Source organism: Thalassophryne amazonica, chromosome 3, assembly GCF_902500255.1.
Source record: "Thalassophryne amazonica chromosome 3, fThaAma1.1, whole genome shotgun sequence".
Lineage (NCBI taxonomy): Eukaryota > Metazoa > Chordata > Actinopteri > Batrachoidiformes > Batrachoididae > Thalassophryne > Thalassophryne amazonica.
Genome location: NC_047105.1, coordinates 35,303,732 through 35,330,519, shown reverse-complemented (window position 1 = coordinate 35,330,519; position 26,788 = coordinate 35,303,732). Strand labels below are relative to the sequence as shown.

The 26,788-nt window shown below is 44.1% G+C and overlaps 1 protein-coding gene across 2 annotated transcripts in view; it reads left to right on the top strand.

Moving 5' to 3' along the window:
* The first annotated feature begins 19,090 nt into the window (after positions 1 to 19,090).
* The window catches only part of smarcd1 (SWI/SNF related, matrix associated, actin dependent regulator of chromatin, subfamily d, member 1), a 34,561-nt gene continuing 26,863 nt past the window's right edge, over positions 19,091 to 26,788 (top strand). Inside the window, exon 1 of one of the 2 annotated variants that reach the window (XM_034166039.1) lies at positions 19,091 to 19,316. In XM_034166039.1, coding sequence (XP_034021930.1) covers positions 19,128 to 19,316 — 189 coding nt within the window. In that variant the 5' untranslated portion in view covers positions 19,091 to 19,127. Of the gene's footprint in view, positions 19,317 to 25,675; positions 25,742 to 26,788 lie in introns of those variants that run through there. The other variant, XM_034166040.1, reaches the window with a different exon arrangement.

Below are 26,788 nucleotides of genomic sequence, written 5' to 3'. Positions count from 1 at the left end.
TTTTACTCTCCAAAATTTACTGTGTGTATGTATGTATATATATATATATATATATATATATATATATATACACACATATATACGCATAGCAACTATCATTAACAAATTTGCCTCAATAACATACAGGTAAAGCAAGATTTTACGCGTGCGTTGGCTCACGTCTCGGTGGGCATCATGAAAGGATGAGCTGCGCCTGATTTTGTTTTAAGTTAAATCATTCCATTTCATTTTCACACACGTGCCCGATGAGCGATGAAGCACCGTGCACGCTGTCTCCATTTAACCTCGTTTCATTTTATCTCGACGCAGGAGGAGCAGCAGGAGGTAGAAGTTTTCTAGGTGAGTTTTGTGAGGCTGTTAAATTTTTTTCTGTATCTGTGTTCTAGTTGCAAAAGTCTTATCAAAGCACAATACCGCCAATATGTAGAGGTGATGTAAAAGAAAACGTACTATTCTTCTTGATATATTGTCATATTATATCAGATCAGACTTTTCCTTTTTTTATTTTCTTTCATATGAAGCATACTTAATATTGCCTGATAATCTTTTCTCCATCTTCCAGGCTGTTCTATTTAGTTATCAAAGCATAAATAAAATGTAAACATCATTTTGGTAATTGTTATTCTTCAGGGGTTTTCCAACAAAAAATACTGTGCAAATGTATGTTCTTAATTATGAGTGGCTCTTACAAAACCTTGTTACAAATTCTGCACTCCAGCTCAACCATTTAGTTATCTCAAGTTAACAATATATTATCTTGTATTTTGGTACATGTAACACTTTTTTGAAATTAAATCAGTAGTTGCAGTGGGTTTGGGGGCACTAGCAGCTCAGTCTTGTATTAAATTAGATATTGCTTATCGACTTCAAGCATTCATTTTTGCAATGCAGCTTTGAGCTGCAAGCCACAACTTTGGCATTTTGAATGCTGCATATAGTTGAAATGTAATTACAGGCTGAGAATGGATACATGGGAAATATCCTGCACAGAACATACAAGTTTTTATCAAGATTGTCTGTTTTCAATCCAGCTACACAATCTGGACAGATTCTCATATTCTGCTGTGAATCCGGTGCTGCCGACTGCCACAATTTTATTAGAAAAACAGCTTGGTGATTAATCTCTCTGAGTATCAGCACCCAGTTATAAACACGTGTTTCTGTGTTTGTTTCTCGACTGGTGAGCTAAGTCCACTGATACTAGGCATTTAAAAAATAAAAACCTAGGACAAGAAGGTTTTTTTCTAACCTCCTTTAGTGAGAAACCAAATTACCTTCTCATCAAATGAGAGGGTAGTTTTTATTATTATTATTATTATTATTATTATTATTATTATTATTATTATTATTATTATTATTATTATTTATTAATTACATTTGTTTTTATTTTTTAATTAATTAATTTTTTTACTTTTGCAGAGAAGGTGATGTTTTCACAGGCTGGTTTGTTTGTATTTTAGTGGGATAACTCAAAAAGTAATGAACAAATGGTGAGCTGTATTGTAGACCTTTTTGTTAGAATGGCCTACATAGTGGGACGCCCCTTTGAGTCTGGTCTGCTTGAGGTTTCTTCCTCAAATCATCAGAGGGTGTTTTTCCTTACCACTGTTGCCTGTGTGCTTGCTCTAGGGGTTGGTAAGGTTGGACCTTACTTGTGTGAAGTGCCTTGAGGCAGCTTTGCTGTGATTTGGTTGCTGTATAAATTAAATAAATTGAAACTGAATTGAAATTATGAGCAGATAGATAATGTTCCGGGAAATACATGATTTAATTTTGGAGGTGATCTGGAATATAATCTGGAAGTGAGAACTAGAAGGAATGTTTGTTAACTGTATTAAATGTTGCTATGTACCAAAGTTGTGAGAGGATGTTCATTAAATATGGTGTGCAGATGTTTAGTGGCCTAGAAAATTAAGAATTTTATTCTGAATTTACATCTGGAACATATTTTCCAGATCATATCTTTCCTTGGTGGAGGTATGCGTTCTCTAGCTTCTAGCTTTTTTTTTTATCCTTTTGTATATTTGTCATTGTTTTTATTTATTTATTTGTTTATTGATTAAGACTGCTATACATTAATACACAAAAGCTCAACCACTACAAAATTAGATTAAATATTCAATGTGCAAAAAATCTCATCACATGTGAGTGGATATATTTGACCTTTGCCAAGGAAGTAATATTATTGACCAGAATTTGTCTCTCTCTCTCTCTTTTTTTTTTTTTTTTTTTTTTTTTTTTGTCATGTAGCAGGTAATGAACAGATTTTGATTAAATTTGGTGAGCAGATAAATTTTGTTCCAGGAAATATGTGATTCAATTTGGGAAGTGATCTGAAATACAGTATATTTTGGTCTGTGATCCAGAACAATATTTGGCACGTAGCATCATTTAATGCAAAACATTCTCAGAGCATGTTGATAAAATTTGGTGAGAAGATGAAGAATGTCCTAGAAAAGGAGGGATTTTTATTTTGAATTTGATCTGGAACAAGTTTTCCAGAATATTAGTCAGGTTCACTATGTACTTTCGTTGGATTTTTGTGGAGAGTATCAAAACTATACATTTTTGGAAACCTTATTGTATAAGCAATGAGAAAAACAATGTTTCCATTTTCTCTGATACCTATATGGCCGCCATCTTGGATTCTACAAAATGGCTGCCGTAATAAAGGTTTTTTTGTGGATATCTCAGCTTCTAAATAACCTAGAAATGTGATTTTGACAGCTAAACCACCATTTTAAGGGCCATGGAATCCAGTGGTATCAAAATAAATCAGCTAGCTTCAACCACAAACATGTTTGTCGAAATATTATTGAAGTTATTGAATGTTTTACAAGTGATCAGACATGAACATTCCACTAAGTTACATGTTTGTTCTTGGCAGAGGTATGTGCTCTCTGAGTGCCTTCTACTTGTTTTCTGTTGTACCTGCCAAAAACAGAAATTAATCAAGAATATAAGATAATGCTGTTAATTTCCTGCTGGCATGTGCATCTTTGTCTGCACGCCTCTCTGCATCAGGAAAAGCTGCCAGCCAGCAGAAACGTTGCATGAGATTCAGATGAGGCTTCACCATAATGCAGCTGGAGGTGGTTTGTGTAGGAGGCTTAAATTACGACAAAAGTCCAGAAATCCTGGCTCATCAAGGAACTGATGTGTGATCCTAACTGGTCACTTTCAAATGTGAGCAGGAGTTGCTTTGATACACTTCCAGCTGAAACATCAGGCACAGTTGGTGCTCCCTCCCTTCTCCTTGCTTTCACCTTGTTGTTTGACACACAGCCAAATTGTGGGCAGTATAAGGGATAAATGCTCCCAAACTGCTGGCCCTTCTTAAAAGGACTGCAACACCTTCAGCTAATCGCCTCAGGCAGATGTTTTTCCTATGTTCTTTTATGTTTTTAGGAATTAGAAGCTGTATTCTGTGTGTGTAGTCATAGTAAAATCTTCTAGGTATCCTGCACCTTTTATGACACTTTGTTAAAATTCTGTTTCATATTTTTGATGCTCTGTTATCAAATAACACCCCAGTCATCGCAAAATGGAAACATTGTCCAACAAAAATGTCAGGAATGGATTGTTTATCCTGCATTTATGGGATGCAGTGCTAATTACATCACATTATTAAGGTCTTTATTACTGCATTGTAACAAATTTCTGTGTTAATTGTACACTTCTACAGCGTTACTGTATTATTATTCTGCAGTGTGCCTAGTACTGTCACATTTAATGGTTTATTAATGTAAAAAGATAACAGTAACTACTGTGCCACTGTTACTAAGCAGCTCAGATCTATTTCATAACATCATATCGGCTGTCTGCAGAGAGTATCAGTCATCTGGGTCATGATATCCAAGTAGGAACAAGTCCTGTCAAATTGACTTGTTTAGTTCTTTGATGTTTCACTCTTCATCGAGATAAGTTTCTTCACTTAATCATGTCAGCTACCTGTGACTTCACACACATACACTGCATCATACATTATGTTACGTTAGTGAATTCATGTAGTATGGAAATATGATTTGACAGTTAGCTAGTTAGCGCTTAACTAGCCTGGTAGTTAGCCTGTTGTAATATAGCCGACAACCATCAAAGCTATGAATTGGGCCAGATACTGGCCTCCAGCATGGAGTGAGATTTCCCACTCCTAAATGACCAATAGGAGAGCAGCACTCATGCAACACCAAAGCGAGGTTGACGTCAGCGTCTCGGCCACCTACCAATCACAGGCTAGGAGAGAGAAGCCAGTATCTGGACCAATTCAGGGCCAGTTGTCATGCTAGTTGTAATATATTTAGTGCTAGCTAATTGGGCAGAGTTGGTTACTATGCTAGTTAGTGCTTAACTACCCTGGTAGTTAGCCTGCTGTAATATATTTAGGACCGGCTAATTGGGTAGAATGAGGCTGATGCTAGTTAGGGTTCAACTAACCTGGTAGTTAGCCTATTGTAATATCTTTACAACCAGCTAATAGGGTAGAGTGGATTACGATGCTATTTAGAACTTAGCTAGCCTGGTGGTTAACCTGTTGTAATTTATTCAGGACCAGCTAACTGGGTAGAGTGGATTATCATCCAACCAAAAGGTCAGGGACTTAACAGTTGTAGAAAAAGGCTTGTGACCACAGTTTCAGCCCCAAATTACTTTGTATATTTAGGTACATGTGAATTTTCATCCAGGTCTACAGGTGATTCCCAGTCTATATGAAGCCTGGTGGTATATCACTACTCTGCAGTAAAAACATTAACCAAGTCTGAAACCACATGAGGGTAGAAACTGGTGCTGTGCTGTGTCATTCTGTACAGATACAACAAAATGGAAAAAAAAGCATATATATTAAAGTGTTAGTGACTGTCCACATTTACATGTTTTGTAATTGGCACCTTTGGATTGGGTTGGGGGTGGGGTGTGATGGTCTAGTGGTTAAACGTTGGGCTTGAGCCCAGAGGATCCTCAGTTCAAACCCCAGCCTGACTGGAAAATCACTAAGGGTCCTTGGACAATGTCGTCAATTCCCAAGTTGCTCCTGGTGTGTAGTGAGCTCCTTGCATGGCAGCACCCTGACATCGATGTGTGAGTGTGTCTGTGTGAATGGGTGAAGGTGAGGCATAATTGTTAAGCACTTTGAGTGTCTGATGCAAATGGAAAGCGCTAAATGGAAGATGCAGTCCATTTACCGTTTAAATAAGATCCTAGGTCTTCAACAAGCTGAAACATTGGAAAAACTCCCATTTTAAGACACCATTTTTACATATCCACGGTGGCTTCCATGAAAATGGAATAATCCATTTTCCGATTCAGTTTCAATTTATTTTCAATTCATTTCATTTATATGGCGCCAAATCATAACAAAGTTGCCTCAAGGCGCTTCACACACATAAGATCTAACCTTACTAACCCCCAGAGCAAGCACACAGGCAACAGTGGTGAGGGAAAACTCCCTCTGAGGAAGAAACCTCAAGCAGACCAGACTCAAAGGGGTGACCCTCTGCTTGGGCCATGCTATTGACACAAATTACAAAACAATTCACAAAACAGACACCACACCCATACTTGGGTGGAGCCGCACCTCAAACAGAGAGGAAAAAAAAAACAGAATCAGGCATCAGAAAGACAACAAACACAGTATAATTTGTCAACATTAATCTGATGGGGGGTTTTTTTCCTTGTCACAAGGTTGATTGTGTGCTTTGGGTAAAACTTCGACAGTAATATGAGCCATACTGCATTTGGACCTTGGAAACTGAGAAGCATTGTCAGAATTTAGCCCTAAATTGTTCTTCAAAACATATGGTTGTGTCCCATTTCAGGGGCCACATCCTTTCAAGGCTGCATTCTACACAGATCTGGACTTTCAAGACTGCGGAAGCTGAACCAACCATTCTGAAAGGAGGTGTTTTGCAATTGTGGCAGGAACTTATCCTGCCACAATTGCAAAGGAGCAATTGTGACAGCCTGTCAAGGCTGTCTCCTTGCAGCCTTGACAGTTGCATGTGACAAGTTAGCATGGTGGGTGTAACCGGTAGATTAGTAATCATTTTTCAATGCATATTTATACATTACTTATAAGCATTACTTATTTGCAGTTGTATATATGGAACACAAAAATGTGCTTTTGTATTTTTTAAAATTTATCACTTTGTCTTGGAAAAAAATGGTGCAATGACTCTTGGGATTGTTTGGGCAGCGAAGGACACACCTGTTGTATGCTTCTTTTTCAGGAGACAGAAGGCACCATTCATTGGCCACATTCCAAGGAGTGCACCACTCTGTCATATGCGGTCAACGAATGCAGCCTTCAAAGGATGTTGCCTCTGAATTGGGACACTGCCAATGTTCTGAACTCGTACTACAAATGAGATGTCTGAAAAATGTTACCATGTTTGTATGTTTACCTTTACAAAAACACGCACAAACACAGTAATAATTTAACAATAATGCAAATCAAAGCGATGTGGCCAAGCAGTTAAGTGCACTTGTTTCCACTGTGGAATGTTCCCAGTTCAAGCACCACCCCTGCTCATTCTGCAGCATGGAGTTGCACCATTATGGGCATCACCTGTGCAAAATCGACATGCAGATCCACCTCAGATCTGCTGCTGTGAAAACAAGGGAGTTGCCAAAGGGACCAAATACCACATCCATTCAGATTTACAGTAGTGTTCAGAATAATAGTTGTGCTACGTGACTAAAAAGATTAATCCAGGTTTTGAGTATATTTCTTATTGTTACATGGGAAACAAGGTACAAGTAGATTCAGTAGATTGTCACAAATCCAATAAGACCAAGCATTCATGATATGCACACTCTTAAGGCTATGAAATGGGGCTATTAGTAGAAAAAAAGTAGAAAAGGGGGTGTCCACAATAATAGTAGTGTGGCATTCGGTCAGTGAGTTAATCAATTTTGTGGAACAAACAGGAGTGAATCAGGTGTCCCCTATTTAAGGATGAAGCCAGCACTTGTTGAACATGCTTTTCTCTGTGAAAGCCTGAGGAAAATGGGATGTTCAAGACATTGTTCAGAAGAACAGCGTAGTTTGATTAAAAAGTTGATTGGAGAGGGGAAAACGTATATGCAGGTACAAAAAATTATAGGCTGTTCATCTACAATGATCTCCAATGCTTTAAAATGGACAAAAAAAACAGAGACGCATGGAAGAAAACAGAAAACAACCATCAAAATGGATAGAAGAATAACCAGAATGGCAAAGGCTCACCCATTGATCAGCTCCAGGATGATCAAAGACAGTCTGGAGTTACCTGTAAGTGCTGTGACAGTTAGAAGATGCCTGTGTGAGGCTAATTTATTTGCAAGAATCCCCTGTAAAGTCCCTCTGTTAAATAAAAGACATGTGCAGACGAGGTTACAATTTGCCAAAGAACACATCAACTGGCCTAAAGAGAAATGGAGGAATATTTTGTGGACTGATGAAAGTAAAATTGTTCTTTTTGGGTCCAAGGGCCGCAGACAGTTTGTGAGACGACCCCCAAACTCTGAATTCAAGCCACAGTTCACAGTGAAGACAGTGAAGCATGGTGGTGCAAGCATCATGATATGGGCATGTTTCTCCTACTATGGTGTTGGGCCTATATATCGCATACCAGGTATCATGGATCAGTTTGGATATGTCAAAATACTTGAAGAGGTCATGTTGCCTTATGCTGAAGAGGACATGCCCTTGAAATGGGTGTTTCAACAAGACAATGACCCCAAGCACACTAGTAAATGAGCAAAATCTTGGTTCCAAACCAACAAAATTAATGCCTCGCAGATGTGAAACCTGAAAAACTGTGGTTATACAACTAAATACTAGTTTAGTTATTCACAAGATTGCTAAAAAAAAAAAGCAGTTTGAACATAATAATTTTGAGTTTGTAGCATCAACAGCAGATGCTACTATTATTGTAAACACCCCCTTTTCTACTTTTTTTTGCTAATAGCCCAGTTTCATAGCCTTAAGAGTGTGCATATCATGAATGCTTGGTCTTGTTGGATTTGTGAGAATCTACTGAATCTACTGGTACCTTGTTTCCCATGTAACAATAAGAAATATACTCAAAACCTGGATTAATCTTTTTAGTCACATAGCACTACTATTATTCTGAACACTACTGTATATTAAATTAGAACATACAAAACTAAAATACTTATATTCATAAATGTTTTCAAGAGTTAATGGCTTTTGCATCTTTTTGATTTTGAGAGTTTTTAAGGGTATTAAGGTGTAAGAAAGAATTTGTAAGTGAGTTTATGATGTCCATCACCCTACCAGCTTCCTGTCAACTAGGATGTTCTCCCCTGAAAGTGTAGTCGCTCAGGTTCTGTTTTCCCCTTTGACTCTGTCACCATTGACATGGCTGATACTGAAACATGCCTGGGGTTCTTATCAAAGTACCACATGTGAGTTTAAATCAATTTGACAAATGGCACAATTGTGGGAGGGTTCTATTTTTTGGCTCTCCACTCATGAAGAATACATTCTGCCATCTGCTGTTTGTTAACATCCACTCAACCATTTTTTATATATATATATACTGGGGTTAATTTCCTCCAAAAAACCCATTATCGCATGTAATTTGTTGTGTGTGTTGTGAAGGTGTTGTAGCACGGACCACAACAGGGAGCGCAAATGAACGGACAATGACTAAACCAAAAGGTAACAATTTAATGTTGTGACACTACACAACGAAAAGACACAGAAAATATGCACAGTCAATTAGCACCAGGTGACGTGTGGCAGGCTCGAAGATAGGAGACCCCCCCGACGAGAGAGAAGCCGTACTCCACACGGCTTCCACCACCAACGGTCTGAAGAACACCGGAGCCGCCAAGTCCCAAGTCCCCAGGTGGCCTCTGTTCCCGGCTGTCGATCCTGGTACTGCTGGCAGAGAGCAAAAACAGGATGTGTGAGTGTGAGTCCGCACACTCAGTAATACACAGTCCAACACTGATGGGAGGGAGCACCTCCACCTCCAATCATACACTCAAGCAGCTCCTGTCAGTCACTTATCTGGAGGGAGTGGGAGGCGAAGACGTCGCAGTTCCCACAACACGCCACTCCAACAAAACTGTCCCACAGGAATAAACGGCTGCAAACAGAGATCAAAATGTGGATTAATCCAAATACTGCAGAGACGGATTACCTCAGGAATGGTAGTCGATTTCTCGGCGAGGAGGTGGAGTTGCAGTCCGGCTTTTATGGTGGTGATGATGATGAACGAGTGACAGCTGGGGCAGGGGATGAATGACAGCTGTCACTTCTTCTAGGTCTGGCGCCCTCTCGTGCTTGGAGCCCGCACTCCAAGCAGGGCTCCCTCTGGTGGTGGTGGGCCAGCAGTACCTCCTCTTCAGCGGCCCACACAACAGGACCCCCCCCCCTCAACGGGCGCCTCCTGGCGTCCGACCAGGCTTGTCCGGATGTCTTGCGTAGAAATCGGCCAGGAGGGCCGGGTCCAGGATGAAGCTCCTCTTCACCCAGGAGCGTTCCTCAGGTCCATACCCCTCCCAGTCCACCAGATATTGGAAACCCCGGCCCTTACGACGGACGTCCAGGAGCCTGCGGACTGTCCAAGCAGGCTCCCCGTCGATGAGCCGGGCAGGAGGCGGCGGTGGTCCCGGAGTACAGAGGGGCGAGGTGTGGTGTGGCTTGAGACGGGAAACATGAAAGACGGGGTGAATCCGCAGTGAAGCCGGGAGTCGAAGCTTCACTGCGGCCGGGTTGATGATCTTGAGGATCTTAAATGGTCCGATGAATCTGTCTTTCAATTTAGGGGAGGCGACATACAGAGGGATGTCCTTGGTCGAAAGCCACACCTCCTGCCCAGGCTGGTATGTGGGGGCCGGGGAACGCCGGCGGTCCGCATGGGCCTTAGCCCTCGTCCGGGCCTTTACCAATGCAGAGCGGGCGGCCCGCCACACCCGGCGGCACCTCCTGAGGTGGGCCTGGACCGAGGGCACACCGATCTCTCCCTCCACCAACGGGAACAACTGGGGCTGGTACCCCAAACATGCCTCAAAAGGGGAGAGGCCGGTAGCAGACGAAACTTGGCTGTTGTGGGCATACTGAATCCAGGCCAGATGGTGACTCCAGGCCGCCGGATGCGTGGAGGTGACACATCGGAGGGCTTGCTCTAACTCCTGATTAGCCCGCTCTGCCTGGCCGTTGGTCTGGGGGTGGTACCCGGACGAGAGACTTATGGTGGCCCCCAGCTCCTTACAGAAACTCTTCCACACCTGTGAAGAGAACTGGGGGCCCCGATCCGAGACGACGTCCGACGGTATCCCATGCAGCCGCATGACGTGGTGGACCAGGAGGTCTGCTGTCTCCTGGGCCGTCGGGAGCTTCGGGAGGGCCATGAAGTGAGCTGCCTTGGAAAACCGGTCCACTATCGTGAGAATCACAGTGTTGCCCTGGGACAGCGGGAGGCCCGTGACGAAGTCCAGGCCGATGTGAGACCAGGGGTGATGAGGCACTGGCAGATGATGGAGGAGTCCGGTCGTCCTCCGGTGGTCCGCCTTACCCCTGGCGCAGATGGTACAGGCCTGGACGTAGTCCCGGACGTCGGTTTCCAGGGACGCCCACCACAAGCGCTGCTGGACTACTGCCACGGTCCTGCGTACTCCGGGATGACAGGACAGCTTGGACCCGTGACAGAAGTCCAAGACGGCAGCTCTTGCCTCTGGTGGGATGTATAGTCTGTTCTTGGGGCCGGTCCCCGGGTCCGGGCTTCTTGTCAGGGCCTCCCGGACAGTCTTCTCCACGTCCCAGGTGAGGGTGGCCACGACAGTGGACTCGGGGATGATGGTCTTGGTGGGGTTTGACAACTCTGCTTTGGCTTCTTCTTCATGCACCCGGGACAATGCATCTGGTTTGTGGTTCTTGGTCCCGGGGCGGTGCGTGATCTGGAAGTCAAAGCGCCCGAAGAACAGAGACCAGCGGGCTTGCCTGGGGTTCAGCCGCTTGGTGGTCCGGATGTACTCCAGGTTCCTATGGTCCGTGAAAACCGTGAAGGGCAACGACGCCCCCTCCAGCAGGTGTCTCCACTCTTCAAGAGCCTCCTTCACCGCGAGGAGTTCCCGATTGCCGACGTCATAGTTCCGTTCAGCTGGGGTCAACCTGCGGGAATAAAAGGCACAAGGATGGAGAACCTTATCAGCCTCCACGCTCTGGGACAGCACGGCTCCTATCCCTGAGTCAGAGGCGTCCACTTCAACTACGTACTGGCGATCAGGATCAGGCTGCACCAGAACTGGTGCAGTCGAGAACCGGCGTTTCAACTCCTGGAACGCGGCTTCGCACCGATCCGACCAGGTGAAGGGGACTTTGGTGGAGGTCAGGGCAGTCAGGGGGCTAACTACCTGACTGTAACCTTTGATGAACCTCCTATAGAAATTTGCAAAGCCGAGGAACTGCTGTAGTTTCCTACGGCTTATCGGTTGTGGCCAATCTCTCACCGCCGCAACCTTGGCCGGATCAGGGGCGACGGAGTTGGAGGAGATTATGAACCCCAAGAAGGACAAAGAAGTGCGGTGGAACTCGCACTTCTCGCCCTTCACAAACAGCCGATTCTCCAACAACCGCTGTAGGACCTGACGTACATGCTGGACATGGGTCTCAGGGTCCGGGGAGAAGATGAGTATATCGTCCAGATATACGAAGACGAACCGATGCAGGAAGTCCCGCAAGACATCGTTTACCAAAGCTTGGAACGTCGCGGGGGCGTTGGTGAGGCCGAACGGCATGACCAGGTACTCAAAGTGACCTAACGGGGTGTTAAACGCCGTCTTCCATTCGTCTCCCTCCCGGATTCGAACCAGGTGGTACGCGTTTCTAAGATCCAATTTAGTGAAAATCTGGGCTCCATGCAGGGGCGTAAACACAGAATCCAACAGGGGCAACGGGTATCGGTTGCGAACCGTGATCTCGTTCAGCCCTCTGTAATCAATGCATGGACGGAGTCCGCCGTCTTTCTTGCCCACAAAAAAGAAACCAGCACCCATCGGGGAGGTGGAGTTTCGGATCAGCCCGGCAGCTAAGGAGTCCCGGATGTAGGTCTCCATTGATTCGCGTTCCGGACGTGAGAGGTTATACAGCCTGCTGGACGGGTACTCAGCGCCCGGGACCAAATCGATGGCACAATCATACGGTCGGTGCGGGGGAAGAGTGAGCGCCAGATCTTTGCTGAAAACGTCAGCAAGATCATGGTACTCCTTTGGCACCGCCGATAGATTGGGGGGGACTTTGACCTCCTCATTAGCCGTAGTGCCGGGAGGAACCGAGGATCCTAGGCACTCCCGGTGGCAGATTTTGCTCCACTGCGTCACAACCCCAGACGGCCAATCAATCCGGGGATTGTGCTTCACCATCCATGGAAAGCCCAAAATCACTCGGGAAGTAGATGGTGTGACGTGGAACACTATCTCCTCCCTGTGATTCCCAGACACAACCAAAGTCATTGGTTGAGTCTGATGTGTGATTAATGGAAGCAGGGTACCGTCTAGTGCTCGCACCTGCAATGGTGCCGGCAGAGCCACCAGGGGGAGCCCTACTTCCTTTGCCCATCTGCTGTCCAGCAGATTCCCTTCCGACCCTGTGTCTAATAGTGCTGGGGCATGAAGGGTTAAATCCGCACTCAGGATTGTTACTGGGATTCGTGCAGATTTGCGGGGTTTTCCCGCGTGCGTATTATGGCCCACCCTTAGCCCAGTTTCTAAGGACGGGCGTTGTAGTTTGACCGTTTAGGGCAGTCCCTCTGCATGTGCTCACATGAGCCGCAGATAAAACACTCCCCGCGGGCCAGTCTCCTTTGTCTGATGTTTGTTTTTACTTTGGCCCTGCTCGTGTCCATAGCCTCCTCAGCAGGGGGAGCTGTAGCCACACGGAGCTCTCTGGCAGTGAAGCGTGGGGACGACGTCACTTTGTCGGAACCGGAAGGAGGAGGGACGGCTCGTGCCCGGTCACGCCCCCCGGCCTGCTCCCGACGATGCTCGTTTAAGCGGTTGTCTAAGCGTATAACTAAATCAATAAGCCCGTCAAAATCCCGCGGTTCCTCCTTAGCCAGTAGGTGCTCCTTAAGGACCGGTGACAGTCCATTTACAAAGGCAGCGTGGAGCGCAACGTTATTCCAGCCGGACCTCGCTGCCGCGATGCGGAAGTCGACTGCATACTCGGCTGCGCTACGGCGCCCCTGTCTCATCGACAGCAGCACGTTCAAAGCGGTCTCGCCTCTGTTGGGATGATCAAACACTTGTTTGAACTCCCGTACAAACCCAGTATAAGATAAGTATTGCTCTCCTCGAAGCAAATTGATCACATAAGCCACCCGGCTAGCGTCTGATGCATACATGACAGGGCGCTGTGAAAAGACGAGCGAACACTGCATGAGGAAGTCCGCGCACGTCTCGACACAGCCCCTGTACGGTTCCGGAGGGCTTATGTATGCTTCAGGGGACGGTGGGGGGGTTCGTTGAACGACCAGTGGAACGTCTGATACAGGCCCAGGACCAGCCAGAGGAGCGGCTGCAGCAGCGCCCTGCTCGTGCGCTTCCACCCTGGCGGTGAGAGCCTTCACCCTCCGATTAAGGAGGACATTCTGCTCGGTCACTAAGTCTAACCGAGCCGTGAAGGCGGTTAAGATCTGCTGCAGCTCACTCAACACGCCTCCTGCTGACGCCTGCGCTCCTGGTTCTTCCATTGGCCGTTCAAGCTCGGGTTGACGCCCCTCGGAGTCCATGATGATGGCCGAGAAATCCTGTTGTGAAGGTGTCGTAGCACGGACCACAACAGGGGGCGCAAATGAACGGACAATGACTAAACCAAAAGGTAACAATTTAATGTTGTGACACTACACAACGAAAAGACACAGAAAATATGCACAGTCAATTAGCACCAGGTGACGTGTGGCAGGCTCGAAGATAGGAGACCCCCCCGACGAGAGAGAAGCCGTACTCCACACAGCTTCCACCACCAACGGTCTGAAGAACACCGGAGCCGCCAAGTCCCGAGTCCCCAGGTGGCCTCTGTTCCCGGCTGTCGACCCTGGTACTGCTGGCAGAGAGCAAAAACAGGATGTGTGAGTGTGAGTCCGCACACTCAGTAATACACAGTCCAACACTGATGGGAGGGAGCACCTCCACCTCCAATCATACACTCAAGCAGCTCCTGTCAGTCACTTATCTGGAGGGAGTGGGAGGCGAAGACGTCGCGGTTCCCACAACACGCCCCTCCAACAAAACTGTCCCACAGGAATAAACGGCTGCAAACAGAGATCAAAACGTGGATTAATCCAAATACTGCAGAGACGGATTACCTCAGGAATGGTAGTCGATTTCTCGGCGAGGAGGTGGAGTTGCAGTCCGGCTTTTATGGTGGTGATGATGATGAACAAGTGACAGCTGGGGCAGGGGATGAATGACAGCTGTCACTTCTTCTAGGTCTGGCGCCCTCTCGTGCTTGGAGCCCGCACTCTAAGCAGGGCGCCATCTGGTGGTGGTGGGCCAGCAGTACCTCCTCTTCAGCGGCCCACACAACAGGACCCCCCCCCTCAACGGGCGCCTCCTGGCGTCCGACCAGGCTTGTCCGGATGTCTTGCATAGAAATCGGCCAGGAGGGCCGGGTCCAGGATGAAGCTCCTCTTCACCCAGGAGCGTTCCTCAGGTCCATACCCCTCCCAGTCCACCAGATATAGAGTGCGGGCTCCAAGCTCGAGAGGGCGCTGGAGCCGCTGGAAGTGACAGCTGTCACCTATCAACACCAGCTGTCACCCATCACCACCACTACAAAGGCCGGACTGCAACTCCACCTCCTTGCCGAGAAATCAGCTACCATTCAGGTAACTTCTCTGCTGACTTAACACTGAATAATAGTCTGAACTCTTTTGTAGCCGTTTTCCTGTGGTGTTTGCCTTATCTGTGGGATTGGCGTTTGGTGTGATCAGCGACGGCTTCGCTTCACACTCCAACCAGATAAGTGGTTAGACAGGAGCTGCACGAGTGTGTGATTGGAGGTGGAGGTGCTCCCTCCTAACTAAACACAGACTGTGGGATTACTGAGTGTGCCAACTCGCACTCATCAATACTGTTTCTGTTCTCTGCCAGCAGTACCGGGTCTGACTGCTGAAGACAGTGGCCACCTGGGGCGCAGGGCTTGGCGGCTCCGGTGTTCTTCAGGTCCGTTGGTGGTGGAAGCTGTGTGGGATCCGGCTCTTCTCTCGCCAGACGTCTTCTATCTTCAAGCCTGCCCACACATCACTTTGTGTATAATTGACATTCCACCATTTTGTTATTGTCTGTACTTCGTTGTGCGATTCACAACATTAAATTGTTACTTTTTGGCTTATCCATTGTCCGTTCATTACCGCCCCCTGTTGTGGGTCCGTGTCACGACACTTTCACAATAGTAATTATCTCCATTAACAAATCAGTTCAATGTTCACTGCTCAAGTACAACTGCTTAATACGGCACCAAGTGTTCTTCTGAGTCATGTTTCAAAAACGTTCCTCGTGCCTACTGAACATGACTAAATATTTAAAACTGAATTGGCAAGCTGTCCATGCTCTCGCTCCTGCCAAAATGTCAGATGAGTCACATTTCTGGCATAAATTTATCCTGCCAAATCTCCGTTTGTCATGGACGAGGCTGCGGCCGGGCTCCACTTTACATTCTGCTCATTAAGACGATTAATAATTACACCTCAGACAAGTTACTGAGCACTCAACCAAGCGCCATTAGATTTCAGACTCCCATTTGTTTCGAAGACATCTCATACCCTGTTCTTTGTCATCGAGGCTGTCATAAGGATAAACCTAATCAGTTTCCCTCTTAAGCAATGAGTCTCCAAAACCCCCTCTGGAGGGCTGAAGCACCGGCCAGGAAATGAGGTGCTTTTTACAACTATGAATGAGAATTTTCTGAGGCCTTATTTCACAATGTAAACCTCCGTCCTCCCCTCGCTCACACACACTGAGATCAAACACCAACAGGCACACAGATAGGAAGCCATGTTTTGGACTCCTGTAGTTCTGTGCTAATTGGGGGGGATGTAATGACATCAAAGGCTGGAATGAAAAAGAGTCTGGATCTGACTGTACAGGAGCCATCAGGGCTCTATACCCTCCCTGCTCATCGCTCTCTTTCTGGAGTTGAAATGCAATATACCTGCAAAGGAGGAGATGTCAAATATGATAATTGTGAATAGAGTGCAGTTCCAAACATCATGTGTTCGAAGGGACTTACAGCTAGACTGAAAAACCTACAGCGATGCCACACCGACATTTCAACATTTCAGGCATGTAGGGAATATCACATAGAGGGTGCTTTTCAAAAAAATTAGGAAATTGAAAAAAAGCAAAAAAAAAAAACAAAAAAACAATTATCACTTATTTATGAGAGTAAAAATGTTCTACAGGGTGACAACCCCCCCCCCCCCCCCAAAAAAAAAAAACAGAATCCATAAAAATTGTAATAAATCCCAGAACATATCTTGGTGTGTGTTGTAGAAGACTGTTGTTCCAGTTGTCTTCCCCAACATGTCTTGGTTGACCAAGGAAAAGACATTTTGCCTGGAGGCCTATTTCACCAACAAATCACACCATTTGGAGCATAATTTTGAAAGAACATGATTTTTATGCAAAGCATCCAAGATAACTGAAACTTTGGGGAATGATCGTACACAGACTGAAGTGTAAGTCCAGTAAATTGAAGACATTTGCTGGACCTTTGCAGGATTTATTACAATTTATATGGGTTCTGGTTTTTTTTTTGGGGGGGGGGGGGGGTACCGTTTATATTCTACACCTATTACATCCACTGCTGCTATAGTGACCACGTGCAAGTAGCCAAAATAATTCTAATTATTTTTAATAGTTGCAATACAAAATAAAACTTAGATGAGCCATATTTTCTAGCGTATTTTATGTTTTTGTTTTTAAGTTTTTGCTAGTTTGGGAGGTCCTGCAACTTACAAATTCTGTCCATCCATCCATTCTCTATACCCGCTTATCCCAGTTAACGGTTACAGGGGGCTGGAGTCTATCCCAGCAGTCATAAGGTATAAGGCAAGGTACACCCTGGACACGACACCAGTCTGTCACAAAGCAACAAACAATCACCTTCACACTCGTGTGTACACACACCCCTATGGACAATTTAAAGTTTCCAATTCACCTAACCTGCATGTCTTTGGATGTGGGAGGAAGCCGGAGAACCCAGAGGGAACTTTTGCAAGCACGGGGATAACATGCAAACTATACACAGAAAGAGTACAAATGGGAATTGATCCCATGGCCTTCTTGCTGTGAGGTAACAAATGCTAACAACTAAGCCAACATGCTGCCCTATGCAACTTATAAACCTAAAAGAATAATCACACATTCATTATTTAAAATAATTTATAATGACAAAACAAAATAAATTCTGATAATAAAAGAATGTATGATGCTAATAACAAGTACACCACAATAATCACAAATTAAATAGCTGATAATACAGAAAAAAATGTTCAAGTTCTACTCCAGTGCTTCTTGGCTTTTTCCTCTTCAATGGGTATTTCTTATACCCCAGTGTGACTTATACTCCGAAAAATATGGTAAACTAGATGTGAACTCAAAGTTTAGTTACATTTGAAGGATACTTGGCGTATACTTTCATCAAATACAAGGATATAAACCCAAATATTTAAAGTTAGACTGCTGTATGATTCCTGGTCATGCTACCTGTCTTTGTTTGTGGACACTTCCTATGCATGGCCTCCGACCACCCAAATGTCAACAGGTACCAGCCTTGACTGGGGAAGCAATCTGCAATGGACTGGCTTCCCATCCAGGGGGAGTCGTAGACTCTCATCCAGTTCACACTGTGGTATTCATCGGAATCTGTGTTGGTCTTCCCTGCCTTTATTATTGCTAACTGGTCAGGGATTGAGCCTACAACCCTCGGGTCACACTGATGCTTCTAAACTTCAACTTCCCTTTAACTCAGAATCATCCAGTCACAGTGTAGTAGTGTAACCAGTCTAGTGTCTCCAGTCAGTGGGTCCACACTGAACCTCCTAAACTCACCCCAGTCTTGACACATACACTGACCTGACTGACCATGACAAACACAGGAAAATGATTCTGAGAAAGAATAAGTTGATTTAATAACTTGTGTTAATCATTTTTGATTAGTTGAGAGAGAGGAAGATCTCATTTGGCATTCATGTTAGGTAACAGATGAAACTATAATTGAAAAGGAGATGAAAATATAATTGAAAAGGAAACCTCCAGAATTCTGGGAAATGGCTTTTCTTCTGGTGGTTGGAGATTTTTAACATTTTGGTTGGTTGTATTTGCCTTTTAGTATGTAAATTGTGATATCTAATCAGAAAATAATGGCTTATTTGTTTAGTGTAACAAATGTCTGTGCAGAAATGCATTCTTGCATGTTCTCCTCTGTCTCTCTCTCTCCCGGATCCCATTCACTGCATACTGAGCTTGACCATGCTTGAATTCTTTTTCTTCCACGTCAAAATGTATGCAAAATACTTTCTACTGGCTTGTGTGGAGGTATTACTGTTGTTTGAATTCACCACTGTGGAACAACAAGAAAAAAAAATAACAGTTTACTTTACTGACTGAGTACATTTTTTTTTTTTTATCCAGAAACAGTCTGTCTCTGACTGATGGGCACACATGTAACTAATCCATGATCAATCCACATCTGCCAGAAATTACATATGCAAAATAAAGTTGCTTTTCCAATTGATTGTGTGCATCATAGTTCACCAGGTGCAAAACAATGTCATTCTTTACGTTTTTGTTTTAATTTGGTGAGTTGCAAGATCATAGCATTTATTGTTTTTGAGTTATCATGTTAATAAAACAAGAAGAGAAAGACTCGTTCATTCATTTATCTGTTCACTCACTGCATTTTAGAGTGCACTTGCCTAAGCTTTTCCAAATCCAAGCAATTATTCAGGATCAATTCTCTCATCTATTCGAGAATGTCACTGTACATGCTCATTTTCTAGCAATTCCCATTACTGTACAGCAGGGGGCGGTAGCTCAGTAAACAGCATCTGAGTCTTGTTCTCGCGATATTGCCGTGGCTGCCTCCTCCGCCGGCGGCGACATTCAGAAAGGAGATGGCGGCCAGAGGGGGCTTTCAGTCGGCACCAACGGGAGGTGGTGGCGGTGGTGCATTGGGGTCAGGATCTCCGGTGCCTGGAGCAGGACAAGGCATGGGACCGGGAACTCCGTCTGGAAGGATGGGTCCCTCGTCGTCCGCACAGAACCACATGTATCGCTCCCCGATGGCCGGGCCTGGGTACCCGGTGAGATATCAGTACCTCTTAGCGTTAGCTTCCCCGCTAGAACAATGCCTTTTAACACTGCTTTGTCACTAACAGCTAGCCTTTAGCGTCTTTGCCGGAACGGTTTACATATCAAACCAAAGTGACAGACGAGCTATTTTTTTTTTAGTTACTTTTATCTACTTTCGCCAAACAACTATCAGGAGTTGTTTGTGGTTTGAATTTTCTAAACCTCCCGCCGTCTAACACTAATTTTTAGCTAATTAGCAACGGTAGCTAGCTTAGCCTGCTAAGTTTCATCGACTAGTGAGTAGTTTAGTTAATGGACATCAGTGCTGTTAAAGTGTTAGCGATTACTCAGTTAATTATCTGTTTAGTTTATACCGAAGTAATCGCAACTACTTTAAAGATGAATCAGTTAGTTGGTGCATTTAACAAGAAAACCACAGTTTCTGTTGTCAGATTTAGTTTTTAAAATGCTCCAAATCTGTATTAAATTACATTTTTACCTTATTTACATGTTGTTCATTAAGTTTAATACATATTTACGGGCATAGCTTGGCTAAAACTTTCGACATTAAGTTTCACAAGACTACACATATTACGTTTTTTCAGTGTGTGTTAGAGGTGGGATGAAGTCACTGTTAAGTCATGAATCCTCAAGTCAAGTCTCAAGTCAGCTTGCAGACAGTTGGTGGTCATTATGACGAGACTTGTGACTTGCCGATTCGTGACTTGAGTGACTTCGTCCCACCTCGGGTGTGTGTTAAGTCAGTCAGAATGTCCATAGTTACTCGATTCATTTTTTTTTTTTTTTTTTGTATTGTTCTCACCTGTTAGATTTTGAGAGAATAGCAGCTTCACAGAAGATGCTGATCCCTGATTGCAGCACTTGAGAAGTTGAGTGTAGAATCAGTGTCTGGGTTTGTGATTATCCTGAGTCAAGATAGGAGCTGGGCTTTCAATGACTTCCTGGACTGGACCATTAGAAGTGTATCTACATAGAGTGAATGTTTCAAACTTGTAGAGAGATTCCATAGATTGGCAAGTACCTTGTGCCATTGTTGAATTACATTGAAAAATATCCCATCGTTTTTACGCCACGGTCCCTACCAAGTTCATCACCATTTCTTCTACATATGTTGAAAAGTTATGAGCGAGTTTTGAGTTTAAGCACAGCAGGGGTTACTGGGTATAGCCTGGTTCACACGGCAGGATTTTAAAATTGTCTGTAGGTTTCCAAAACCTGAGACCACACACGTGGAGATAAAAAAAAATCATTGATCTAACAGGCTTGGTCGTACAGTGTGTGGTGTTCAGTAGGGCTGCAACAACGAATCAATAAAATAGATAAAATTCAATGACAACAGGTGTTGGCAACGCATTGCGTCATCGATGCGTTGTGTCGAGCGATTATGACGTGCCAGTAGCGACCAGTGCACAGAGCAGATGAGACGCTGTTTCGTAGAAGAACTACACACTTAGAATATGGCAGAAGCAAGTAGACAGAAGAAAGTCAAGACTTCAAAAGTGTGGGAGCAGTTTACTTTAAACAACGCAAAGACGTTTAAGTGCAACATTTGCAAGTCAGACCTCGCATGGCACGGGACTACGGTGGTAATGATGCAGCATCTCAAACGAAAGCATATCGGAGTCATCAACGAGGAAGGGGAGAGCTCAGTGTCTGGGTAAGTTAACAAATGTTTTATTTTTTGTGTAAGCAGTCGTAATGTCTCAGTATGACAAGTCAGGCAGTGATATGAAGCCTGATGGTTGTATCTAGTCAGGCTCAGGCTGTCTGCGCGTCTCCCAGAGCAATGAGGCGAGGGGCAGGGAGTGAGAGAAAAAGAACAGTAACAGCACAGACAGTCTTTTATTAATGTTGTCAAAGTCTCTCAAATGCTGTCCCTGTGCGTTCAGGGCAACCGCGTGGGAGAAGTGGAGAGAGAGAGAAGGAAGCCGTAAACAAGTCCACACGCTTTTTCACAGCGCATGCGCACCTCTGCCTTAACCACCTCATCCCTGAAGGAACCCTGTTGGGTTATAATGTGATTTTTTTCTTCTTCTTTTTTTCTTTTTTCTTTTTTTTTCTTTCTAAGGTATGCAGTTTAGCTATAATATACTGACAGTACCACCCACTTGTTTTGTATTCATGTAATCATGGAAAAAATGTTGCTGTCAAAAATGTACAGGATATTTTTTATATAATTTTTGAAAAAAGCCACTAAAAATCCTTAGGGTTTACAGTGTTCCCCAACGTATTCAGTACACTATGTACGCTCAGGGTTGTTTTTAAAGACATTTAAGAGTCAACAACACAGTGTATGTGAGGGAGTAATAAAAGATGTGAATAAAAGCAGCTCTGTCACACAACTGTTTTAGTAAACATGTAATGTAGTTTACAAGTTATACAGAGAATGTTGTACATATGAGTCAGGCTACAGTTTTTGATTTAGGTTTTATGGTTAACTGGTTATGCTAATTTCTCATATGCAGCAACAAAATACTTATTTTTTTTCACCATACGTATATTTTTATAACATTTATATGTTTCAATGTTGTTTTATGGCAACTCAGCACTGTGATAAAGCAATGCCATTTGAAATAATTAGTTTTGTTCTTTATTATTTTATATTTCAACAGCCAAGGGACATTTGACGATTTGTTGATTTTCAAGTATTTTAAATTTTCATATAATGTTCTGTTGTTAAATAAAGTGATGGAAGGAGAGAAAAATTGTTTCTCCGGCACATTTTTTAAAAATTCCCCACTAATCCGATTAATCGTGTCCAAACCCCATCAGATTTATCTATGATCCAAATAATCGTTTGTTGCAGCTCTAGTGTTCAGCCACATGGTAAGGACAACAACACCACACACGAAGAGATTTCACACACGAACATTCCCGGGTCAGACAGGAGAGCTCACAAAATCTCTTGATTAAACATGGGTTCAGAGTAAACAAACGGGGATACTTTGTGGACTATTTACAACAGAGGAAAAAAGCAATACAAAAGAAAAGGCGTTTTTTAAAAGGAGTGGAGACAGCGCGAACACCAGATTTCTGATAAGTCAGAACAGCTGTTTTGATTTTATTTTCTGCTCCATGCATCCATCACCTCACTTTCTGATTGGCAGCACGTCACATTCTGCAGGTTCCGTGCTCGTTTGTGATCGGAGGACACCACACGCTGCAATATCGGGCCAAGACAGTCCAACATGTTGAATGACCCAGATTTGCGATCAGAGCGCCTCTGTGCTTCCTTCTGAGCCGATCAGAGCTGTCTTAACACACTACACACGACAGGAATATCTGATAAGATTAGCTTTAGCTTCATCATGATTGTTGGGGCGTCCTTAAGCTTATCGGAAGGGGAATATCGGGTCCGATATCGGCCTAATTATCTTGTCATGTGAACTAGGCTAAAGTTCAAAAGTCAAATCAAATAAACATTGCGCATTCCCAAGATTACAAACACACAAAATATAAATAAAAAATAAAAACCCAAACACGGTCATCATCTTTATCAAAGTAGGAAATCGCAGTATTAATAGTCAGAGTTTATCTCTATATTATATTTATGAATGGATACAGGAACTGTTTACCTGTGTTGCATTTGTAAACATTACACAAAGCAAATGCACAAAAAAATCAGTAAATTATACCCCAAACACAATCATGATCTTTATCAAAAGCAGCAAATCACATAAATCTGTATATAAACCATTAACGGAACTAACGGCTCATCTGTATTGCATTCACAAACACAAAACAGACACACAAAAAAATAAAACCCCAAACACGGTTATCATCTTTATCAAAAGCGATCAATCATAGTACAGTCATTTGCCCAGTTGTGGATCACTTTTTTGAAAGTCCCGCTATATGGAGCCATAATGCAACTGACTGTCCTTTATTGGGTATTGTTGTATTGGGTATTTGGATGTTATCTCGCTGAAAATGTCAGGATGGTGTAGCCTTTCTACTTAAAGTGTGAAGCCACATTATGTGCGGTGCAAATATTTGCCGGAAATGGATCACTTTGGCCGGTTCTGGATCACGACACTCTGTCACTTTGGGAGCATTCCTGGCATCTGGCTGGAGTCCTAATGCAGAATGATACACACTGTGCCCGAGAATGTGTTTTGAACACAAAATGATATAAATTATACTTAGTAAATGAGAATTTACTTCGTTTCGAAAGGCACTGTTATACGTTTTTACAAGCAAAAAAATTAAGTGTTTTTAAATAATAAATTAATGAAGATAAAATAAAATCTGTAGTAATAAACATTCTTGGATTTTGACATCTCCCCCTAAGCTTTTAACTCAGTGAAGTGGGTCAGGATAGCACAAGATGCCCGAACTTGCTATCATTTCGCACCTTGTATTGTTAGAGACGGAGAGCAAAGGAGGGTTTTAAATGTGTGGAGGTGAGATTTCTCCCGAATTTAAAAAGTAAAAGCCCCCACATTCATGCCCATTTGTGATTTTGAGATGACCCCCAAAGTACACATGGCTCAACTGGGGTTTAAGTAGCACATTATAGGGATCACATAGTTCTGCAGCCAGATGTCGGGTATGGATTGATCTCCATCCGCCACTCCTGCCCTGCCATTTTAATGCACACACTATATGTCAACACAGTTAGTAAACACACTCACTTTTCAGAGTCGGGGTCACAGGCGGTGGTGGGTTTGCAGGGCAGGCTGTGGTGCAGCAGTGTACCGCAGCCTCCCACGGCAGTCTGCCACCTGCCATCTCCTGCCGCTTTTAATGCAACACTATCTTTGCTCACTTAGGGGTTGCACACAACAAGGGAGTTAACTATAACAATTATGGTGTGGTTGGTAGGTAGGGTGAGTGTGGCATGTGGGGTTGGGCCCTGGATGGCTGTGGGGTTCGGGGGTCTGGGGTGGGGGGGGGGGTCTGCCTCGCCGGCTCTACCATGGTCTTGGGCCCCTGCTCTGGGACTCGTGGGGGCCCAGGGTCCTGCGGTTCGTTGGGGGGATGGCGGTGGGGCGCGGGAGTCTGGCACAGGGGGCGGACGGCTGCTGTGGGTTTGGGGGCCACGGTTTCCGTGGGGTGGGGTGTTGCCTCGTTCTTGCTTAGGTGGTTCCCGACATTGGGCTTGGATCCGGGTTGGGGGTGGTTTGGGGACTGGGGGTGTCTGGGGGGTCCTGCGGGCTGCTTGGGAGGGTCTCGGGTGTCGCGGGGCCTTGTGTGCTTCCTGGCCCGGGGGGTGGGTCTCGCCTCTTTCCTAGGGGCTGGGCCCTGCCCTCGTGTGACGGTGATCCCTGCCTGCGCTCTGGGTTCAGTTGCGGTGGCTCCTTTGCCCCCCTGTCCCGGCCGTTGCTTGCTCCTCCCTCCAGGGCCACGGGCGGGGTGGTGCACTCCTGGATGACAAAAAAAAAGACTATTTTGTCAGTGCAGCGAAAAAAATCACGTCAGACGGCTTACAGCACAGTGGATTTGTTTTGTGTGTGTGTGTGTGTGTGTGTGTGTGTGTGTGTGTGTGTGTGTGTGTGTGTGTGTGTGTGTGTGTGTGTGTGTGTGTGTGTGTGTGTGTGTGTGCGTGTGCGCGCGCACCAAACATATGAAACCAAATTTGCACTCTAAATGGAACCAAATTACACTCTAAATGCAATGCAACACAAATGGGACAAATAATCTGTCATGTGACATACGAAGCACCAGTCAGATGACAAGGATCCACTCAGCCATTATATAAAAATAAATGTAATGCATTGTAATGCATGCATGTAATGTATATTTGTAACACAGCATAGTGAGAAAATGCACTGAAAAAAAAATTTAACCAAAATTTTCCTTTCTTTAAGCCCCAAACACTTGTGTGTGTGTTTCCTTCCCATATCTGACTGCCATTGTGTTTGAGATGGTGTGTCCAACTAGTCTGTTCTGTAAAAAGACACATTTGTAGCTTTATATTTTACATCAGTGTTGGTAGGAATGATAAATCATTTATCACAGGTCTACTGCGGTTGACATTTGTTGATTAGTTGCAATCTGAAAAATAGCTTGGTGAAAAGATATCTCTCTCTCCCTCCCTCTCTCCGATGTCCTTGACTGCTTTCAATCATACAAACAGGCTTTCAAAAAAAAATAATCAGAGGCTTCATACTCTGAATGCTGCAGAGTTCCAGAAGACCTGATGCAAACCAAGGTTGCCTACACTTCGTGTAGAAAAGGCACAGTTCATTCACGTTGCCTGTGTTGTTGGCAAGCTGCCGTCTGTCACTCTTCTGTGCCTACACCCTCCTGCATAAGCTGACTAGGGAAATGGAATTGTTTCATCTGTCATTGTTGGGCTGACAACTGGAAGGAAATCTGCGATCAGTGATTTGTCATTTATCTGCAGTTCTGACCTGCACTCATGCAGTCAGATACACGAAGTCGCCTATTTGAATTCTTAGCACATGGCTTGGTGAGTTGCGGTTGTTTTGTGTCATGTAACGAAGCCAGGAGGTTTGTTTTTGCTACCTTTTTGCTAACGAACAGCCATTTTATTTTTGTAATGTATGAGTTGTGCGTTTTACTTTGAGCTTGGTCTAATTTTTGTTCAGTAATGTCATATTTTATTCATAATTAATTGATTCAGTTGTCTATTGTCTTAAATAGATGGAAAAACAATTTCCAGAAGCCTGAAGTTATGTTTATTTTATTTTCCAGATCAACAATCTAAGACCAAATGTCTACCCAGAAAAAAAAAGAAACGGTTTTCTTGCTCTGTTGATAAACCGAAACCAATTAAATTGACATTTGCGTCAGTAAATGTAAATTAATTTGAATCGATCCATTTTCTTTTCCATGTGGTGCTTGTCCGCAAAGCCACCACTTTCAATATTTCGGTGTTGTGCAGAAAATCAGAGGTTGGTAAACTTCAATTCGCTTTTATCTTCAGAAGCTTTTTCAAAGCTCTCACTGCACACAATGACCTTGAAAATATAATTTGATTTGCTGAAGTAGATGTGCTTTGTACTTCTAACATTTTAAGCTTGTTAAAGTCACAGCAACATTTAAATTACAAAAATGATTCAGCAGTGCCTTCAGTCAGGGTATGGGCTGATCCCCCATCAAGAAGCATTTTAATTGTAATGTAAGATGGCCGTGTCTGTCTGTTTGTCTGTCTTTATTTTTTATGGTGGCCACAATGTTGTCTATGTCTCAGTGAGGTGGCCTTTTGCACAAAGTTTCACCTTGATACCCAAAGTCTTTCTCAAGCTATCACGTACCACACATATCAACCGCATAGACACATGAAGTCGAGCAGGTCCAGGAGCTCTTAGCTGCTCTGCCTTTGGCGACATGGGTAAAAACAAAGAAGGTAGGTGCTGGTGCACATACCGATCCCACTCTGACTGTACCCCTTAAATACAATATTTATAGCAGGTGGAGGACAGTTGAGAAGTTAAAGCGGTGGGCTTCGGAGGGTCATCTGTTCACTTATCTGTAAGACCAGAAAGTTTCAAGG